Raw genomic sequence first — 19,707 nt, forward strand, 5'->3', positions numbered from 1 at the left:
CCCAAGGAAGAATTCTCTCCTCCACACACCCAGAGTTGAGATGCAGACCTTTTTGGAAACAACATGGACATAACTCACTGGATAGCAAAGAAGGCACTGTGGGGCCATGCCAGCAGAACTGGTAGGAAATCTCCCCTTTATGGTGTTGGAGAAAGCTGTACACAGGGAGGAGTCTCATAAGAGGCATTTAGCTATGATACTGGCCAAAGGGGTGCCAAGGCAAGGTGCTGGCCGTTGGGTACCACTGGTCACTATACACTGAGGGAGCAGAGTGTTATGCTGCAGAAGCTTGGTGCTGGAGAAGCCACCCACGCTGCAGGAGCGCCAGGAGAATATGCTAGAACCAGGACACAAAATCCTTTTTTGCGGCAATGTCTCTCTAGTGCCCTCTACTAACAAAGTTTGACATTGTGCCAGCTGGCAAAAAGATGTATTTAAAGGCTCAGATCCACTTTTATAAAACAAACAAAAAGGATGAATTCAGAGCTGAGTGGATGAAAAGTGAAAAAAGATAACTGTCATAATTATTATGAACTATACATTAGGATTTCACTTTATCATATCTTGAACTTCTCATATCAAGTTCTGTAAAAGATTATCCAGATGTTTTTAAAAGGTGAATATTTTAGATGGTAATGGTCATATGTTTAAATAGTAAATTTATTACTTTCCAATTATAACTTTGATGTGAATGCCATTTTGCAGAGTATCAAATCATTAAATGTCGTTTCTGAAATTATTAAAAACCCCATTGGTGACTGTAAATACCCCATTAGTGACTGTAAATAGGCACAAAGTTTCTTTTGAGGGTGATGGGACTATTCTAAAATTAGATGTGGTAATGTTTGCAAGGTTCTGTAAATATGCTAAAATTCATTGAATTGTACTAAACTGGGTAAATCTTATGGTATATAAATTACATCTCAATAAAGTTGTTTTTAAAAAATCAGATACTAATTATCTGCCAAATCCAGTTTTCAAATGGAAAAACAGACATATATCTAAAGGTCTGAAAAATATTAGGTAACCTGTTTTCCCACTGCTAATTCATGTAATAATTTTAATACTGTAATCAGATGTTACATGCATATCCAGTCCTTACGTTTTTTTCCATTGTATAATATTTTGCAAGAGCTACAATATTTCATGACTTCCATAAATCTTTTCTGATTCCTCTTGAGCATGATATACCACTCCCAATTGTTTTTTCCATTTGAATACCTTTGAATGTTTTGGAAAACATTTTTAGAGTATTTGTATAATCATCTTTAATAAATAGTTTGATTTTACTGGCAGCAAAATGATATTATCACCCTAGGAACTTTGTTCTTTCTTACTATTTAGTCTATTAAATTTAAATAAACGTTCTGAGATGGCTGCAGAGGTTGCAGATTATTTTTGTTTTGTTTGTTTTTTTTCCTTTTTCTCCCCAAAGCCTCCTGGTACATAGTTGTATATTTTCAGTTGCGAGTCCTTCCAGTTGTGGTATGTGGGACGCTGCCTCAGCATGGCCTGATGAGCGGTGCCATGTCTGTGCCCAGGATCCGAACTGGCGAAACCCCGGGCCGCCGAAGCGGAGCGCACGAACTTAACCACTCAGGCACGGGGCCAGGCCCTGTTTTGTTTTCTTCTTGAAACAGTCTCATCTCGGAAGTTTTGTTTGTGACCTGGTGTTACCTGAGGTTCTGACAACTTGGATCCTGGACCTGGAAATCCTGGGTCCTGTTTTCTGATACTGACCTGTACCTCAGCCAGGGGATGACAGGAGTCCATTAATTGGTTTCTTGTTTCTGCATTACAAGTAAAGGTTAATGACGGTAGGATGACCTTCATCCATAAGTGACCATCTAACTTTTAAAAAATATTTGCAAATAAAATATTTAAAAAGAGTGCTTTTTAAGAATTAATCAATAAAATTCTTTTTTGCATCACCAAATCCAGCACAGTGTCTGAAATATAGTTGGTGTTTACATGATACTCAAGTGAATGAAGAAAGTAGTGATATAAAATAAACTAGTGAGATTTTAATGGGAGCAGCTCCACTTTGCATTGAGGCATGTGTCTCAAGTGTGGGTCAAGGACGAACATTGACTTTTGGTTTACATATGGCTATCCGGGTCAATACAGAAGCCTTTTATCTTAGACAAATATGAGCCAGCGGGACGTAAAGTTGGAATGTAAAGAAAAGCCCTAAAGTTTCTCCTTATTTTTGTCATCTAAAAAACTTGTTAAGAAATGGAGAGATTAATTTAGAACAATACACTTATTAAATTCTTTATACTTTGACAAGATAAATCTAATATCCCAAGTCAAGTTTCTTTCCCCTTAGTTCATCAGCTTCCCAGAAAGTTACTGGAGATACTGAATTATTAAGAGCTTTAGGTGTCCGAATAAAAAAGTCTAATGATCTTGGTCTCTATTTTACTTCTACTGCATGCTAAGACTGTTCTGGGTTCCACTGATGTCCTGACACTACTACTGCATGAGAGGCAGTGACCTTGTCAGAGCAGCTCCCTAAGTCTCACTGACTCCCTCCAGCTTGGGTTTCCTGTGTTAGAAATACTTGGTCATGACTGAATGCTCTCCTTCCCCTTCACCCCTTTCCCAGCGAGGATCTTTGTTCATCAATTAGCCTCTAAAACTTCAACTACTCTCCCCAGTGACTCCTCTCTCTCAAAATGTATGTTGAAGGCTGTTTCATAGTAGAAAGATGCAAACAACAGCAAAGTCTCCCCCAAGACTCTTCAAACTACCCTTCTCTATTCTCTTTCGACAAGAAGCTTCTAAAGAGAGTAAGCTTCATTTGATCTCTCATTTGCTGCCCTTTATTTCAGTCCTGAACCTAGTGATTTTGGCTACCATTTTACTTACATTGCTCTCTCTAAGGTCACTAAGTCCTCCCCCAAAATAAAAACCAAGAGAGGCTTAAACTCACCTGATTTCTCTGGTGCATTTAGAAGTGTTGTTCATTTGTTCTTTCTCAGAGGTATCCCTTACCTACTTGGTTTTTGGGTTTTTTTAATCTCTCTGCTCACTCATTCATCATTCAAGCAGTTATAGCTTCTGCTCCAAACTTAGATGTTGGTGTTCCCAAGGGATCCTATTTTTGACCCTGTGTTCTGTTTGTCGACATTAACTTTTGCTTCAACTGACATGTTTTCATTCATGAAGACCTATCTTTCAACAGGTTTTCATTGAGAAAGACCGCTCCCTGCTCTGGTTGGTTTATTTAATTTGGCTGTAGAATATTCTTGTAGAATTTGTACTTTCTAAGTTGAGGGTTTCTAAGTTCAGAGTTGGCTTATTACATATTTATTGTTATTGTTTGTCCACTGAATATACTCATTGGTTTGAATATTATCTCAATATACCTTGAGCTGCTCATAACCATTATTGTCCCCTACATTTTTGGAGAATCTTTTCTACTATTCTCACATATAGAAGCTCAATGCAAGTTGATTAATTTAACATGTTTGAGCATTACAATTTCCAAGAACTCAGCCAGGCACGGATGATATAATTTATTTACTACCTCCTGTACTTTTTCTGTCACCTTTTCTCTTTTTTTTTTCTTTCTCCTGAAAGCCCTCTAGTACATAGTTGTATTTTCTGGTTGTTAGGTCCTTCTGGTTGTTCTATGTGGGACGCCACCTCAGCATGGCCTGATGAGCGGTGCTGTGTCCGCATGTAGGATCCAAACCTGTGAAACCCTGGGACACCAAAGCAGAGTGCATGAACTTAACCACTTGGCCATGGGGCCAGCCCTACTTTCTCTTTATATATATATACATATATATTATAAAAGCCTGCCCCTTCTTAGGCTGACACACCATTGAGCCAGGGCAAATAGCTTGATGAGCAGAGCATGAGCTGGATGTCAGCTTCCATTGTTCCCTCACCAAAACACCTTCGTGTGGGTTCATAGTGGTCCTATCTACAATAAGACTTCAACCCACAGCCTGACCACCATTCCTTGCCTTCAACATCCCTATGATCTAGCTAAGCTGGACTAACACTGCTGTCCTATTGTTTTTTGCCTCTACACATACGCTCATTGTGTTTCCTCTCCTTGGCATGACCTTCCCTACGTCTCCATCCTAATATGGCACAACAATTTAACTGACTTCTTCCCGATAGCTAATAATGATTCCTTAGATAAAGTTAGCTTTTCTTCTTCCCCAAAGCAATACTTTTTCTATGTATTAGCATAAAACAAATCCTTTTTGGAGTTCGGCAAGTGTCTTATCTCAACTATGAAACTTGAAGCATCTCAAGAGCAGAGATGATGTCTTCATCTTTTTCGTATCTTCTGTGAATCTGTATAACACAGCAGAGATTTGGTGAATGAATATCTCAAACTTAACTAGAGGAAATGAGTTAATATTTGTAAAATACTTAGCATAATGCCTTTTACATTGTAAGTACTATACAGGTGTTTGTTAAATAAAATGAAAGGTTGATAGGACATGAGTTTGGATTTGAGAGGACTATTGTTATTATAATTAATGATAATTGCGTCCATAATTTATTAATAGACTCAGAGATACTTCCTTCTTTTACCACTAGACTTTTAGTAATGTGGAACCATGGATAGAAACATTGCTTTCTTTTTATATTCTATTCCTTTTTCTAATTACATATCATTTCTCTCACAGTGATAGTTAAATCTCATTATATTTAATGATTTATCCATTTTCTGCTATAACAGTTTTATCAGTGACTCCTTGTGTTATAATCTCATTATTTCACAAAATTATATCCTATTTGTTAAGAATAGTAACTGTTACCATGATTTCATCTTCTTCAATGCTCTATTTAATCTCAATGTCACAGCCTTCTTTGTGAAAAGATTAAGCATTTTTTCTCTTCATTTAGTCTAATTCTGTTCATGTTGCTTATATTATATAGTGTCTTTCACTGCGTTGCTGTGTTTTTTTAGAGAATTTAAATGTGTCTGAACTGTTTCATTTCTACAACTCTATTTCTTTGAATAAGACATAATAATATATGCGCTGAAGAAATCTAAATTACCAAATATTTTTTTCTTTCTTCCAATGTATAATATACCTGTAATGAAATATTGAATCTTCATTTAATTTCTATTGAATATATTTCTATATAGGAGCTTTTCCTTCTTGTTTGAAATATAGTTTATACAAGAAAGTTATAAAGTGTCAATTGAGTCTCCCAGTACATGTTGAAAATATAAACAGAACATTACAGATTTTTATCATATATGGCCTAGCAAGAAAACTTGACCTAAAACAAACAAACAAAAACCTGCGTAAACAAATGGTAGGAAGCGAGTGTAATCTATTGCTTATTTGTACACATAGCAATGTCATTTGAGACAATTTTACCCTACTGGGCAAATGCCAAAAATATTCCAAAGCCAAGGAATAAATTATGTTTCTGAATAACTCCTTCTCTAAGACCTAGAAGCTTTTTTCTTTCGATTTTTAATTTAGAAATTTCCAAATATATATGTGTGTTTTACATAAAGAATAATATTATGACCCCACGTACGCACCCCTAGTCTCAATAATGACCAGTCTTATGTCATTTTTAACCTGACTCTGCCACCCATTATGTTTATATTTTTTAATGTTTAAAAATTTTTAATTGAGTAATAACAAGAAACTGATTTTTATTTTTTTATTTTTTAATTCTGAGTCTTAGGTGCCGTGTTTTCTGCTTGTCATAGTATTGATCTCTGGCGGAAAAATGACCACAAGGGCTTTTCTTTGATTGAAAAGCAGTTATGTTCATTCTTTCAGGAAGAGCCATCAGTCACCTGCTAATGTTTCTATGCTCAGCAAAATAGGTAGGATTGTTGTCTGGAGCCATGTTTTGGTGGCCGTCTACTGCAGTGGCTGAGCATTCAGACTCAGGCTAGGCTTCCTGCATTCAACCTTGGTTCCACCAAGATTTGACTGCAACACTTGGGCAAGTTACTTATCTTGATGACAATAGTACTTATCTCATGAGGTTGCTATGAAGATTAAATGAATTAATACATATGAAGAATTAAGAAGAGTTTCTGGAACATGGTAAGTCACATACATTTCCCACTATTACTCACTTTCTTGAATTACAAACCTCCTTTAAGTTGGAAAGAGTTGTGCATCCTGAAGACATTTGTGGATCTTTGGGGATAACAATGCAAAATTTTAAAACATTTTAAAAAATTATAGATAAGATGCCACATCTTAATTATGAAGAAAAATTCATTGTCTCCTCTGCTCCTAAAAATTGTCTTACATGACTCCTTTCCAGTATTAAATCGAAAGTGATTTTATTCAATGTTTTAACTTTTAAAAATTTCAGAGAAAAAATTCTAATCACGCACAGATAATGTTTAGAATATAAAAATTGAAGCATTTTTTAGAATAATTTGTTCATTTAACTTTTGTAGGATTCCTCTAAAATCCAAGGACATAAGATGAGAACCCAAATAAACAGAAAACATCAAAATATGGTAAGAACAAATATCCCTGTGCATTAAATTTTATTTTTAGCAGATTCCCAGTATGAGAATATGTTTTAAAGGTGTTTAAAAAAATACAGGGTGCCTACCCCCCGAAGATTTTAAGAAGTTTTAAAAAAAGAAGGAAGGAAAAGGAAAGAGAAGAGAAGGTGATTAAAATATTTTTGGAAGAAGAGGGTCCAGGCAGAGCAGGCTGGCACTCCGTGTACGTGAGCTCTAGACACCTTAACATACTGGCCCAGGAGTCAGCCAATCAGGAAGCTGAGAACCATATTTCCATAATGATGATTGGCTGGTGGACTGGAGGCTCAGCTGAGCTGAGAAGATGGGGAAGAAATGCTCTGCTGAGAAAATAGCAAAACAACTTTCTGGCTTTCTGTTGTTTATTGCATATTCTCTAAATGATTGTAGTGATTCATCCTTTAGGAAAGCTTGTTTTCAAAACAAAAGAGGCACAGTTGTTCACAACAAAAGTGATATTCAGCAGCCAAAGAAGCTGAGTAAAATGGTACTCTTATTTTTCTTTAAAATAAACTTTAGTCTCCCGATTGTTTCTAACCAAATATGTTAAGACTTCCTAGGCTATTCATAAGGGTTTGATTTAAATTATAAATTAGACAAGGGTTACTATTTCTGATAAGCATCTTTGCTTTATTAACCTTCTGTCAGTTTTGTGAAACATGCACAAATAGAAAGCAGTTCGTTCGTAAAGTGTGGAAAAATCCTTAAGCTCCAGCCCCAGAAGTATTTGAAATACTTTCCTAATTAAGGTGATTCTACTACTCTCCAAAAAAGTAGTTATAATAGGAAATCTTTTTCTTGCAGTTACGTTTGTGTGAGAGCTAGTGATATATTTACCAATGTATTCAGTATTACTCTTACAAATTTTTACACATATATGAAAATCCACTGTCACTAAATCATAGAGTTTTTTTTTAAATATATTTTTTGGTGAGGAAGATTGGCCCTGAGCTAACATCTCTTGCTGATCTTCCTCTTTTTTCTTTTCTCCCCAAATCTCAGTACATAGTTGTATATCCTAGATGTAGGTCATTCCAGTTCTTCTATGTGGGATGTTGGCACAGCATGGCTTGATGAATGGTGTGTAGATCTGCGCCCGGGATCTGAATCCATGAACCCGGGGCTGCCGAAGCAAAGCCCACAAACTTAACCACTCGGCCACGGGGCTGCCCTGAGATTTTTAAAAGTGATAAAGGAGGGAGCGGAGAAGGAGAAGCAAGGGAGAAAGTTGGAGTAGAACAGCTTGGCTGTACCCTGCTGCCTTTTGGTCCTCTCCCGTTTGGTAGTATTGTACTTTGTTGTAGTTGTTGTTTTAGATTCAAATGGAGCAGTGACAACATTTCACCTACAAGTTTTTAAATTTAGTTTTACAGTCATTCTTTCCACAGACTATCTTTCTGGAAATCAGAATAATTCTATAATGCAGATTAAGCAGAAGTATTTTGCAGTCTCTCCCAGTGACCATTCCTTGGCTGGGTAACAGACCAGCCATTCAGAAGCAATTTTCTTCAGGCTGAAATTATGTGCTGACCGTAGCAGATCACTTCCCATAATAACCCTTCCCCCACCCAATGCTAAACACAATCTGTCTCCCACTCACTGTAATAACGTGCAAATGACTGTAATTTTGCAGACAAGAAACAGCCCAAAGTGAAACGTGTCTAAACAGAGGTCGATTTGAAAAATCAGGGCTATTACCTAAATCTGTAAAATACATATTGTAATAAAACCAGCAACAGCAATCTCCAATAAGTAGTTTTAAAAAAGTGTAGCTTGTGTTTTGATCTTCTTTATGCGCCCAGTCTCCACTGGCATAAAAGAAAAGTCCTTTTCCAGAAATGGTTTCATTACATGCAATGTAAATTGCCTTTCTTTGCTAACCGATCTGCAGACCTGGCTCGGGCACCGGTTCAGATATAGTAGCGCACACTACACCACAAGAGCCTGGGCCAAGTGGAGGTAAGATTTCAGACACTTAACATTGACCTACATTGCCGTTCTCTCCATGTGAGCAGTATACAAATGTTTTCCTTTAGAAGAATGTGCTGTTTTGCAATATTTTGCTAGGTTCTTTAGAACTGCAGGGCATAAAAGGGACAAGATTTGCTGCTTTTTCTTTTTGATTATTTTATGGTTGAGAATTGGGAGAAGGAATGGGGAACGACACACATATAGGGAGAAGCACCTCCTTCTTTAACTTTACATTTCTTTACTATTAAAATTCACTCTCGTCTTTAATCAGGGCATGGAGAATTTGCTTTGGATCATTTCAATTTAAGCAAAGCTTTATAAAGTTTTTAAAGTTATGAAGATTTGTCAAGACAGTCACTCTCCTTCCCCTGGATGTAGGGTCTCTCTGTTACACTATGGGGAGTTTAAATTGAAGGTGAGCTAATGGGGCAGAGAAATGACCTGAAAAGTTAACACAGCTATTTATACAATGTGTGTAAATATCCCATTTCACAAGTGTCTATCAGAATGTCCCTGAGTCCTTCATGGCAGGGTGAACACCACAGATGTTTTTCTTCCCTAAAAACCCCCTCAAAGAAGGACCAGGCTCCTCTCTCTCCACTGGACACCTGCTTCTTGGCACTTTATTTTGGTCCAGTTAAATTCAGGACATTGCAAAAACATCAAATGTTTGGCCAAGAACACTGCTCATCTCTTTTTGGTGACAGTTGTCGAGAGATGGATATTGTTAAAACTACTCCATAGAAACTCGAATTGGATTTATTATGCACAGGAGAAAAGGCAGAGAGAGAGATTTCTCTAGAAGGCCTTTAATAGGAAGTTAGGATGTTAGGGTAAAAAGAGCGAAGACCTTCTAGTATTTGTGTGGGTGTTTAATAAATCACCAACTCTGCATTCCCTAGAAACCACGGCAGGTCACCTGCCCACTGCCTTGAGGCAGGTCTATTCACAAGCAACCCCAGACAGATAAGAATCTTTCTTCACACTCTTCTTGGGCAGCCAGAAAGTTTCTCACTGTGCCTAAATTAAGTTCCTTTTCCCATAAATTAAGCCCAGTTCCAGGTAGGTTTTATTTTTTATAACTTTGCTTTCTATTTTTTTCCCTTGGTTTTGAGTAAATCTCAAGTGTCAGTGTTGGCACAGATCTAGAACAGTGAGGCCCAGGTAGAAACTTCCTTCCAAATAAACAAAAACCCAAGAAATTATTTCTGATCACAAATCAGAGGAAATGGGCACCAAAGACAGACCACTGAGTTGCTACTTGAAGCCCCTGGCCTCCTCGGCATTGAGCAATTCTGCTTTCGAAAAGCAGGAAAAGACTTGTGCCAGGTCCTTCTGATCACCTTGTAATCTATGCGGTATGTGAAGGGGCAGAGCTGGTGGTGGTGGTTACTGGAGATGGGATAACACTCTTTGCTCCCATTACACTATCCTCATGCTCCTCTCACCTCTCCATTCCTCCTAGACTCATTTCCAGACATCTCTTCTTTTCTACCACATCTCTGAGTAGACACGCACTAAAATGTAGAATTACAAAGTGCACATATTATACAATATTGTAATGCTATTATCAAGTATATGCATGTGGATATTAGTACAGAGACTGGTGTGTTCCCTATCTTTTTTTTTTTTTTTTTTGGTGAGGAAAATTTGCCCTAACATTCATTGCCAGTCTTCCTCTTTTTTTGCTTGAGGAAGACTAGCCTTGAGCTAACATCCATGCCAATCTTCCTCTACTTTGTATGTGGGATGCCTCCACATCATGGCTGATGAGTGGAGTAGGTTCGCATCCCAGATCTGAACTGGTGAACCAGGGCCACCTGAAGCGGAGCTTGGCCACCTGCCGGTCCCTGTTTCCTGTTATCTTAATAAGAGATAAAGATAAAATTTCTTCTTTAAAATATAGTAGAACTTCTCAGTTTTGTGAGGGGAGTAGCTCTGATTTTCTAAGCTGGTAGTTAATTATCATAGTTTCAGTCATCAATTAGCTGATAGCCCTCTGATGTCTCCTGACTGGTCCCTTTGTCCAACAAAACAAAACAAACACATGCAAAGCTAGCTTAACAGCTCTGGTTTGTTCAAGTCTCCTGGAAGAACTTGGGGGCAGGCCGTGGGGCTGGGGTGCGCATCGAGTGTGGAGATGTTGGAGTGGAAGGAAAAGGCTTTAACTGATCAAAATGATTTGGGTTAAACATGTGACTGAGTTGGCATAAGCTTTGGCTTTGACCAGAGCGGTTTATCAAAAAGGTTTAAGATTTAGGGTTAGGTGTTGAAGTTAGGCTTAGATCAGATTAAGTTTAAAAGGCTAAATTTTGGTTTTAGTTACACTAAATCTATGCTGCAGACCCTGTGATTTGTTTTCACCAAGGGAGTGTGTTGGACTGCTTCTACTCTTTTCCAGCTTCGCCAAGTCTTATTTTCTACGTCTTTTGAAGCCCAGTCATCTTAAGAGCTAACCATTGATTTTTCCAAACTGATATAACATATGGGGTAGCCATGGGCTTCCAAAGGCTGAAACGTACATAATACTCCAGGGACCCAGGAAGTGCCCAAGAGTGATCCTGGTCCTTTGAGGAACCACTCTTCTAAAAGAAGAAAAGTTAAAAATCACCATATGATGCTGTGTTGTTATCAATGGACATACACAAATTGTAAAATCTGTACATTCAAAAATATAAAACAAACATCAAAGCTAAAATAGAGGATAAGTGGTATCAGATCTAATTTGCCCCATTTAACTTGTTAATGTACAGCTTTTATTTGAATCCAAATCTATTTAGGGAGATCTAAGGACTACACAGATTGCATTCCTCTAGTTTAGCCCAGGAAAGGGTGGAAACTGCTGTTTATTACTATTTGCAGCATCAAATCTAGTTCATCTTGGGTAGTGAAACAATTAATTGGCAATTTTTTTAATGAACTAAATATACTGAAAGCTCAAACAGGAGTCAATAGCCATTACTTAAAACATGTGACATAAATATTTTTATTGATCCACAAAGTCATCATTGAATATTTACGTCATAAGCTATCTTCTGCTAACACTAATTCACTTAATATGTCCATCTGACTCAGTTAAGACACATTCTTAAATACCAGTTGTCATGTGGAAATTATAATCCCAGTAATGCTGGATCTTTAAAACTTGTAATCATGATACTTTCAGTTAAATTCAGAGTATCCTTTAAAATATCCGTATGAGAGCTCCTAAAAGTAATGGAAAATAACAATGAAAAATCAAAAGTGCTCTAAAGGTGTGATATATATAAAGGCATTAACTTATGTTGGCTGTTACGGTACAATACTGAACTTGTTATTTCATATTACCCTCTCTTATCCTGTGACCTCAGAGTCCCATTAACTTGGTTGTTGGCATCTGTCCTGCAGTAAATTCTAAAATATTTCTGTATTCTTGGTGGATTGCGGTGTAGCGGTCAGAGGAATTTGACACCCGTCTCTCCCCAAGACGGGGTGAAAGATTTGGCGGAAGGCGAGCTCTGCAATCCGTCGGTTTAAAAACGCGGAGGGGGACTGTTTAACGGGTTAATCTTCCTAGTACATTTATCTCCCACAAATCGATTTTTTAAAAAATGAGGCTGGCCCGAGGTATTAATATGGTTGGCTGGGACCTTATTTTATTTTTTATTTTTTTGCAGTCGCCCAGGGCCAGGTGGAAAAGATTTGTTACTAATTCCAGGGAAGAACTGTTCGCGTCGTGGGGGTGAAACGGTTGCCAGCGTTCACACTTCAGTGCTTGTAGACCAGGAGACTGGAAACGAAAGGGTTACTTGTTTCCCCACCACCGCCTTTACCCCCAGATCGATTTTTCTTATTTAATCAGAAAGTAAAAAGAGAGACACGGGGGGGAAAAAAAATTGGAAGAAGGGCAAAGTGGTGGGGGAGGGTTGAAAGCCAGAAGCTGCAATACAGAAAATCAGTCTCGGGAGTTCGCGCTGCCGAGTCCTTGCAACAAGGAAGAGAAGCCAGCAAAACGCTCGCAGTGGTTTCCTCACAGTCACCCTCCCTTTTCTCCTCGCTACGCGCTAGTGGCTCATTTGGCTTCCCTCTGCCACCGAGCGATCACATACATTATTTCCCCCAAGATAACACAATCAAACTTGTATTTATCGACATCCTCTCCTCGCAGTCTGTTTGAGATTTGTTTTAATAAATAAGTGTTTTATGTGAATGATGTAGTAATTGAAATGGGCGCACCATTTTTTTTTCTTCTTACTGCAGGAGGTTCCTCAACCCCAATCTGGTTGGAAAATAAAACGCTTTGTCTCCACAACCACCCCCCACCGCACCCCCACCCGCTCTCAGTGTGTGTTTTATACGTGTGTATATCTCAACCCCCTACAGTAGCCAAGAGAAAGCAGCTAGCCAATGAGAAAGCCCAGTTTCATAAAAGCTGCTCTCTGATTGGCCCGATGCGAAAGGGCAATGGGAACAAAGAAAAGTCCCTTTCAGGTATAGAGGCTGAGAGCTCCTTTTGCTCCACTCCCCCTGTGTGTGTGTTGTGTTTCAGTCCTGATTTCAGTGTTGCAGAACAAGCTTGTTGTGTGTGTGCACCAGGGGGATTTTTCTTTCTTTTTTCTTTTTTAATTTTAATTTTTGCTTTTATAAAAAATACACAGGACGGTCTGTGACATTTGATGGTCCATCTTCTTTAATAATAAATTTGTTGAAGAGATTATAATTTCCAAAATAAAGCGGCTGCAACCAAACACATTCAATGCAGTTAGAAGGAAAAGGTCAACTCGATCCAATACAGACCGTAAGTACGGTTGCGTGGTGTGTCTCTATATAGCACTTAGCGGGGACTTCATGCAGGGGAATGTGCGAGTTTTATGCATTGAAATGAGGAACTAGTTACAGGGTTTGGCTTTTGCATTGAGAACAACAACCCAGGAAGGGTGAATTTTATTCAGTGGAGGGTGAAGCATTTGTAACTTCTTCACACAAATTAAGCTTGACTGGGCACTCGGGGTAACTTAGAGTAAATTACTTTTTGGGCTCTAACCCAAGGAGAATAAAAGTGACACAGTTACATATCCTGATCTGCAGTGTCCATTCTCTAGCTCACCTCACCCCCTTCCTCTCCTATCCTAGCTGCGCAAGACCCTCTTCCAAACAGAGCCAGGAAAATGGGGGCAAGGGCAGAACAAGCCGATTTCTGTCTCCTGTCACATACTAGTGCCCAATAATTTAATACTAAACAAGGGAATAGTCACCCATTACATGTAATGGTTATAATTACCATTTTCCACCTCCTTAAAAAAGCAAGCAGCAAAAACACCATTAGGAAAAAAAAAAGCCCCACCCAACCCAAACAAACCCACAAATAGTAACAATGGTGTGTTTATTACAGGACCTGGCTTGGGAGGTAGCAAAATGTTTTTCTTTGTTTAAGACATGAGGGGGTCCCTAAAACCCAAGTAGCTCGGAGGTGCCCTCCCCCCTTGCCTAGGCCTCTTGGGAAAGCCGACAAATTGGAGATAAGTTGAGGAAAGGTTTATAAGGTGTTTCTTTAAAACATCTGCTTTGCTCTTGTGCTCATTACATTTCACTCCTTCCGAAGTTCCGAGATCCTAGATCTGCGAGAAATGTTTCACATTCATAACTTGTAGCTGCGCCCACTGCAGGGGGGGAGGCGGCGGCGGGGGGAGAGTGTGTGCAGGGGGAGGGGAGAGACCTTCAGCTTTTTTTTAAAGACCAGATCAGTATTTTCTTGATACGCTTGTCACCATTTTTGTTCTCACGACAACCAATTGAGCCCTTGATCCTCACGTGATGTGAAAGGCTTGCACTGTAACAAAATCGCTCCTTTTAGATGGTTGGTTGTTGCTAACTCGCCCATCCCCCTCTCCCAGCCCCGACATTTCCAGCAAAGCGACTCTCCACTTCCAATCCATCAACAATTCATTACTGCTTTTAGCTTCCAAACCCCAGCTAATTAAAAATACTAAGCCAAGCTCCGGGGCCATCTGACTAAACACAGGAGGGGGTGGGCGAGAGAGGAGGAGGAGAGAAAAATAAATAAAAGGGAGACGCACCGTTTGCTGCGACTATAAATGAGAAAAACTGTCCTGAAAAAGGTCGCCTTAAAAAAAATCTTTTTTTGACTCTAATTATCGAATTACCACATGACTGATCGGCTTGGGCGACAGCGGATTTTTTCCCCCTTGGGGACTATACTAGGAACTCGGTTCCTTTTTCTTAAAACAACATAAAACAGGAAAACATCACATCCTTTGGGTTTCGAAGACTGAACCAATTTTAAATGCCGTTATTTTCCCCACCCCACTGCCCTCCGCCCCCCGCCCCCCGCCCCGAGCGAATGCTGTTATAACTGGTTTATCAGCTCACTGAATCCTCCGCTCCCCTCCCCCTCCACACCTTTCTTTTTCTCCTTTCGCTCCGCTTCTCATCCCACCCTTTCTTCTTCCTCCTCCTCCCCCTCTTCTTCCCCCTCCTTTCCTCTTAAGTTAGTTCAAGAAATCAAATCTGTCAGGACGGGCGGAAAAATGCCACTTCCCGACTAACAGGCGGAATCCAGCCCAGATTTTCAGTCCTTTCTTCTTATTCTTTCTTCCCTTTCACTAATTTATCCCGATGTTAGCACATTCTGTCTTGTTACTAGCGGACGCCTGTAGGTTTGCTACATGGGAGCATTACTTACTGATCACGGTGACTCTGAAGTCTGGAACTGAAGGCGGAATGAGAAGTTGGGAAAACTTTTTTCTCTAAGCTCTCTCTTTTTTAAAAAACTATTATTCTCGATGCTTGTTAAGAGGAAAAAAAACCTTTGGTGCTTCTGTTGTGAATGTGAAACATTATCTTCCAGCTGTACAGTGACACATTTTTTTAAGGAGAAAAGGACTCCTGATCCGTTTGCCAAAAGGGGGGTGGGGAGGTGGAATAATGTTATCGAGTGATTATTCTGGCTGAGATGTGTTATTTGGTTTCTTCCTTCTTGATCATTTGGTGTTTAAGTAAAATGAGGCACAGGCTTATTTGCCGAGTGGAGTGGCAAAGGCATTTTGATTTGCTGGCCTAATTAAAAAATGATAAAGGATTAAAGGTAAGCAATGTGTGTGTGTGTGTGTGTGTGTGTATGTATATTTATTTATTTTTTTCTTGACAATCAACTGTTAAAAAGGGGCTGATCCCTTTAAAAACCGTTTTAACTGATCTTTGTCAAACACACACTCATTTGCGGTCATTGAGGCCACCTTGGCGCAGATCACTTAAAGTGTATGTCTTAATCAGTTTGCCCGTACAGTCAGTAGCACCATATTTAACAGATTGAGCAAGTCTGTGACCTAGGAATATGGTAGAATTGTTTGGGTGTAATATTTTTCTCAAAAAGCAGATACTGAGCCTTTTATTTAACACTGTCTTTTCTATAGAGAAATGCTCTTAAAGACGTGTGTATATTTCAAAAATAAAATTGTTTAAACTGTTGGGGAAGAGAGGATAGGAGGGGGTATGTGTGTGTGTGTGGGGGGGTGTTGGTTGTTTTTTTCTGTTCCTTACTGGGAACAAAAACCAGATTGCCCAGACAATTTGTAAAAAAGAAGTAATAAAATTAGAAATATGGAAAATTTAGCAGCATCATTCTGAAACTAGCCTCAGAAAACTTCCAGGGTCTGGTCTTTGAAATTGCAAGATCTAGGACACCGTGAGGGTTTAAAGCCGTGTTCCTCCCTCGTCTGAGTGTTCAGGCTGTGTTTCTGGGGTTGAGAGATCACATGTATGTGTTAGAAAAAAAAATCCTAAACTCTCTTTTTTTTAAAACCTTTCTGGACTTGACTCAGATCCTTAAGATATTTTAATGCCTTTAAAAAAGTGATTATCCTTGTGTTGTTGATAAAGGGATTTTCTTTTTTAGCTACTGTAAGATGCTTACTGTCATGGGTATGTTTTTCGGGTTTGGTTATATTCCTTTAAAACCGATATTGGACTGTGGAGACAATACATGAGCCACCTTACTCTCCATCCTTCCCTGTACCCCTTACTGACTCCCCAGTATTAATCGTTTTTATTCTGGTAACACCCAGACAAGAAATATTCGACTTTTCCCCCTTCACAGGAAAAGGTGGACCTGGACTGAAGGGTGTAAGATCCCTGGACACATTCCTGGGGCAGGAAAAAGAAGAGGAAGATTAGAAGATTTTTTTTTTTTTTTTAAGAGAAAGCCCAGCGGAGCTAAACGAATGTCCCCTCATCTCCAAAGGAAAGTTCATCGGATTTTTATTCTAGAGAGCTCATCTTCAGGATGTCAGTGAACATTTCCACGGCAGGAAAAGGTGTGGATCCAAATACAGTTGATACTTATGACAGTGGCGATGATTGGGAAATCGGGGTTGGAAATTTAATAATTGATTTGGACGCTGATTTGGAGAAGGACAGACAGAAATTTGAGATGAATAATTCCACCACCACCACTAGCAGCAGCAACTCTAAGGATTGTGGAGGTCTGGCCTCCAGTGGGGCCGGTGCTACCGCAGCCTTAGCTGATGGCCTAAAATTTGCTTCTGTTCAGCCCTCTGCTCCCCAGGGGAATTCACACAAAGAGACCAGCAAATCAAAAGTGAAAAGGAGTAAAACTTCTAAGGATGCTAATAAATCTCTGCCTTCTGCTGCCTTGTATGGGATTCCCGAGATCAGCAGCACTGGCAAGAGGCAGGAAGTCCAAGGGCGCCCTGGAGAGGCAACTGGCATGAATTCAGCGCTGGGTCAAAGTGTGAGCAGCGGCGGCGGCGGCAACCCAAACAGCAACAGTACCAGCACCGGCACCTCCGCTGCCACCGCGGGGGCGGCCTCCTGTGGGAAAAGCAAAGAGGAGAAGCCAGGTAAAAGCCAGAGCAGCCGAGGCGCCAAGCGGGATAAGGATGCGGGGAAATCCAGGAAGGACAAGCACGACCTGCTTCAGGGCCACCAGAATGGCAGTGGCAGCCAGGCCCCTTCCGGGGGGCACCTCTATGGCTTTGGGGCCAAGAGCAATGGAGGTGGCGCGAGCCCCTTCCACTGCGGGGGCACTGGGAGTGGCAGCGTCGCGGCTGCAGGGGAAGTTAGCAAAAGTGCCCCGGATTCAGGGCTCATGGGAAACTCTATGTTGGTAAAGAAGGAAGAGGAGGAGGAGGAGAGCCACAGGCGAATCAAGAAACTGAAAACTGAGAAGGTAGGATAAAGTCGCCTTCCTAGATCTTCCACTTTCCTCTTTGTGTGCATTTGTGTGGGTGTGTGGGGGGTGTGCCTCTGTGTGCCTTACTCTTCTTGTTCGTGCTTTCTGGTTCTTTGTGAGATTTCTATTATCTGCATCCTTTCCTCGAACATTTGGTATGGGGGAGCTTGCTTGGGTGCTAGTGTTCAGCTCTCGCTTCTGCTGCTGCTGCTTGTGGTGCTAGTGTTTGGGTCCCCAGGTGGGAAGGCCTGAGTCTTCTCAGTACCTTTTGCTCTGCAGAAGGGCTCCTGGCCAGTCAGCCAGTTGCCGTGTGCTTTTAATAGAAAACCTGTGCATTCCACCCACTTGACTCTTGTCCTGGTTTCTCCCCTAAGGAGAACTGTCTTCTGTTTTAATTTACACGTCCTAATATTTCTGGTAATGTGTCCTTACGTGCAGGGTTCACGTTCCCTCCCTGGAGAGGTATGCTGAGGATTCTAATTTACACTCCACCCTCAACCCATTTATTTGTTTGTTACATTCTCCAGAGTAGTTCTATCAAAGGGTATCATCCTGTTATTGGTTCTGAATTAAACCCCAGCCTTGGTGTCCTGGGGTCATTGATGTCATAACTGTGTGGAATGGAATGGTTTTGGTGGCTGCTAAGACTCTAGCCTTGTTCCCTTGCCCAGTTCTTAGCTGGAGATTTAAGAGTGTTATCACTTGGATTTCTAGCTTGACTAGGGAGCTGAAAGGTTGGTAAGAGTGAAAAAGACAGTGGATTGGTGTTCCTGAAATGTGAAAGCAGAGCCAAAGGATGCTAGTTATGCATTGCATTTGAGCAATGGGGATTGTTGATTCAGGCAATTTGGACCCTTCCTTCCCTCTTTGTCATTGTCTTAAAGTCTGGTTAGACACTGCCTTTGAGAAACTGCCCCCAGTGTTGTGCTGCTTAGTTCCGGAGGCCTGTGACTTACTGGTGTGGCAATTGTGCACTCACGTCCCGGGACTGAAGGGGCTCTGTCCCCTGGGCAGGTTGGGAGCTGAGGGAGTGCGTGATGTTTCTATAAAATTAATCTTTAGATTAATTCTACAGATGGTGCCTTGCAGAAGCAAAATTCATAGCATGTGGATTGTGGCTTCGTTGTTTGCAAATATGCTTTTTAAATAATTTGATTTTTGCTATTCCTTACTTGATCAGAATTGTAAAATGCCTTGGGGTAATTATTTCTGTGTACAATTATTCACTGTTCTCTATTTAAACCTTTATATTTTTGTTTTTGAGTGTTCAAGATTGAAATTGGAATTCAGGAATAAAGTTTTGATTTTATGCTTTTAGAAGTTGATGAAGGTACATTAAGGTGTAGATAATGCCAAAATCGCGAAAAAAGCTCTGAACCCTTTTATTCTTGTCTCCTTGGTCAGATAGCATTTTACACCGGTGAGTTGAAATGAATTTTTAAAAATCCACGTTTCAATTCTTGTGTTGAAATGGGAAGTTTCACATCACTTCTGCTAAAAGGAGTTCTGAAATCTTATAACTTAGTACAGTAGGGCATTTGCTTTTGTTGCCAATAGTCCTCAAATTGCAGTTCTAATCTGCTCTAACTATCTAGATGAATTGCCCTAATCCAGTGCTCACAATGGCTGTGGTTAAGGAGTCAGAGCCATTTGATTGGATTCACTGCTGCCTGGAATGTGGGAGGTACTGCCCTTTTGCATTCCCTTTAGCCTTTTAATCTTCCAGCCAAATGTTCACATTCAACAATTTTGTTTAGCTGGCAATCGGAACATTTCAGTATCTCAAAGGCTGCTGTCATGGCAACTGAGATTAGAGCGTGGTGTCGGTTCTCCAGTTTTTGTGTTCTTTTCAGTTTCCAGTCACAGAGGAAACTGGATGAAGAATGGAAGAATTAAATTATTCATATATGTGCAACTCATCTTCAGTCAGAGCAGCATAAATGTGATAATGTGAATTACATAAATGAAGAGCAAACAAGTCATGATGGGGCTCGGGTGGGGGAGGGGAGAAAGCACAGGGCATTCGGATTCACTCCAC

At 40.1% G+C, this 19,707-nt stretch overlaps 1 protein-coding gene and 1 long non-coding RNA gene across 5 annotated transcripts in view; one reads left to right on the plus strand and one right to left on the minus strand.

The window, feature by feature from the left end:
• Nucleotides 1-15,301, minus strand: part of LOC139075106 (uncharacterized) — a 34,247-nt gene extending 18,946 nt beyond the window's left edge. For both annotated transcript variants that reach the window (XR_011525159.1, XR_011525160.1), the window contains exon 1: nucleotides 15,162-15,301. This is a non-coding gene — a long non-coding RNA (uncharacterized lncRNA). The remainder of the gene's footprint in view (nucleotides 1-15,161) is intronic.
• The window catches only part of ZNF608 (zinc finger protein 608), a 100,764-nt gene continuing 93,981 nt past the window's right edge, over nucleotides 12,925-19,707 (plus strand). For 2 of the 3 annotated variants that reach the window (XM_008539518.2, XM_008539520.2), the window contains exons 1-2: nucleotides 15,166-15,563; nucleotides 16,575-17,666. In XM_008539518.2, coding sequence (XP_008537740.1) covers nucleotides 16,761-17,666 — 906 coding nt within the window. In that variant the 5' untranslated portion in view covers nucleotides 15,166-15,563; nucleotides 16,575-16,760. Of the gene's footprint in view, nucleotides 13,257-15,165; nucleotides 15,564-16,574; nucleotides 17,667-19,707 lie in introns of those variants that run through there. The other variant, XM_008539519.2, reaches the window with a different exon arrangement.

This window comes from Equus przewalskii, chromosome 13 (genome assembly GCF_037783145.1).
Source record: "Equus przewalskii isolate Varuska chromosome 13, EquPr2, whole genome shotgun sequence".
Taxonomy (NCBI): Eukaryota; Metazoa; Chordata; class Mammalia; order Perissodactyla; family Equidae; genus Equus; species Equus przewalskii.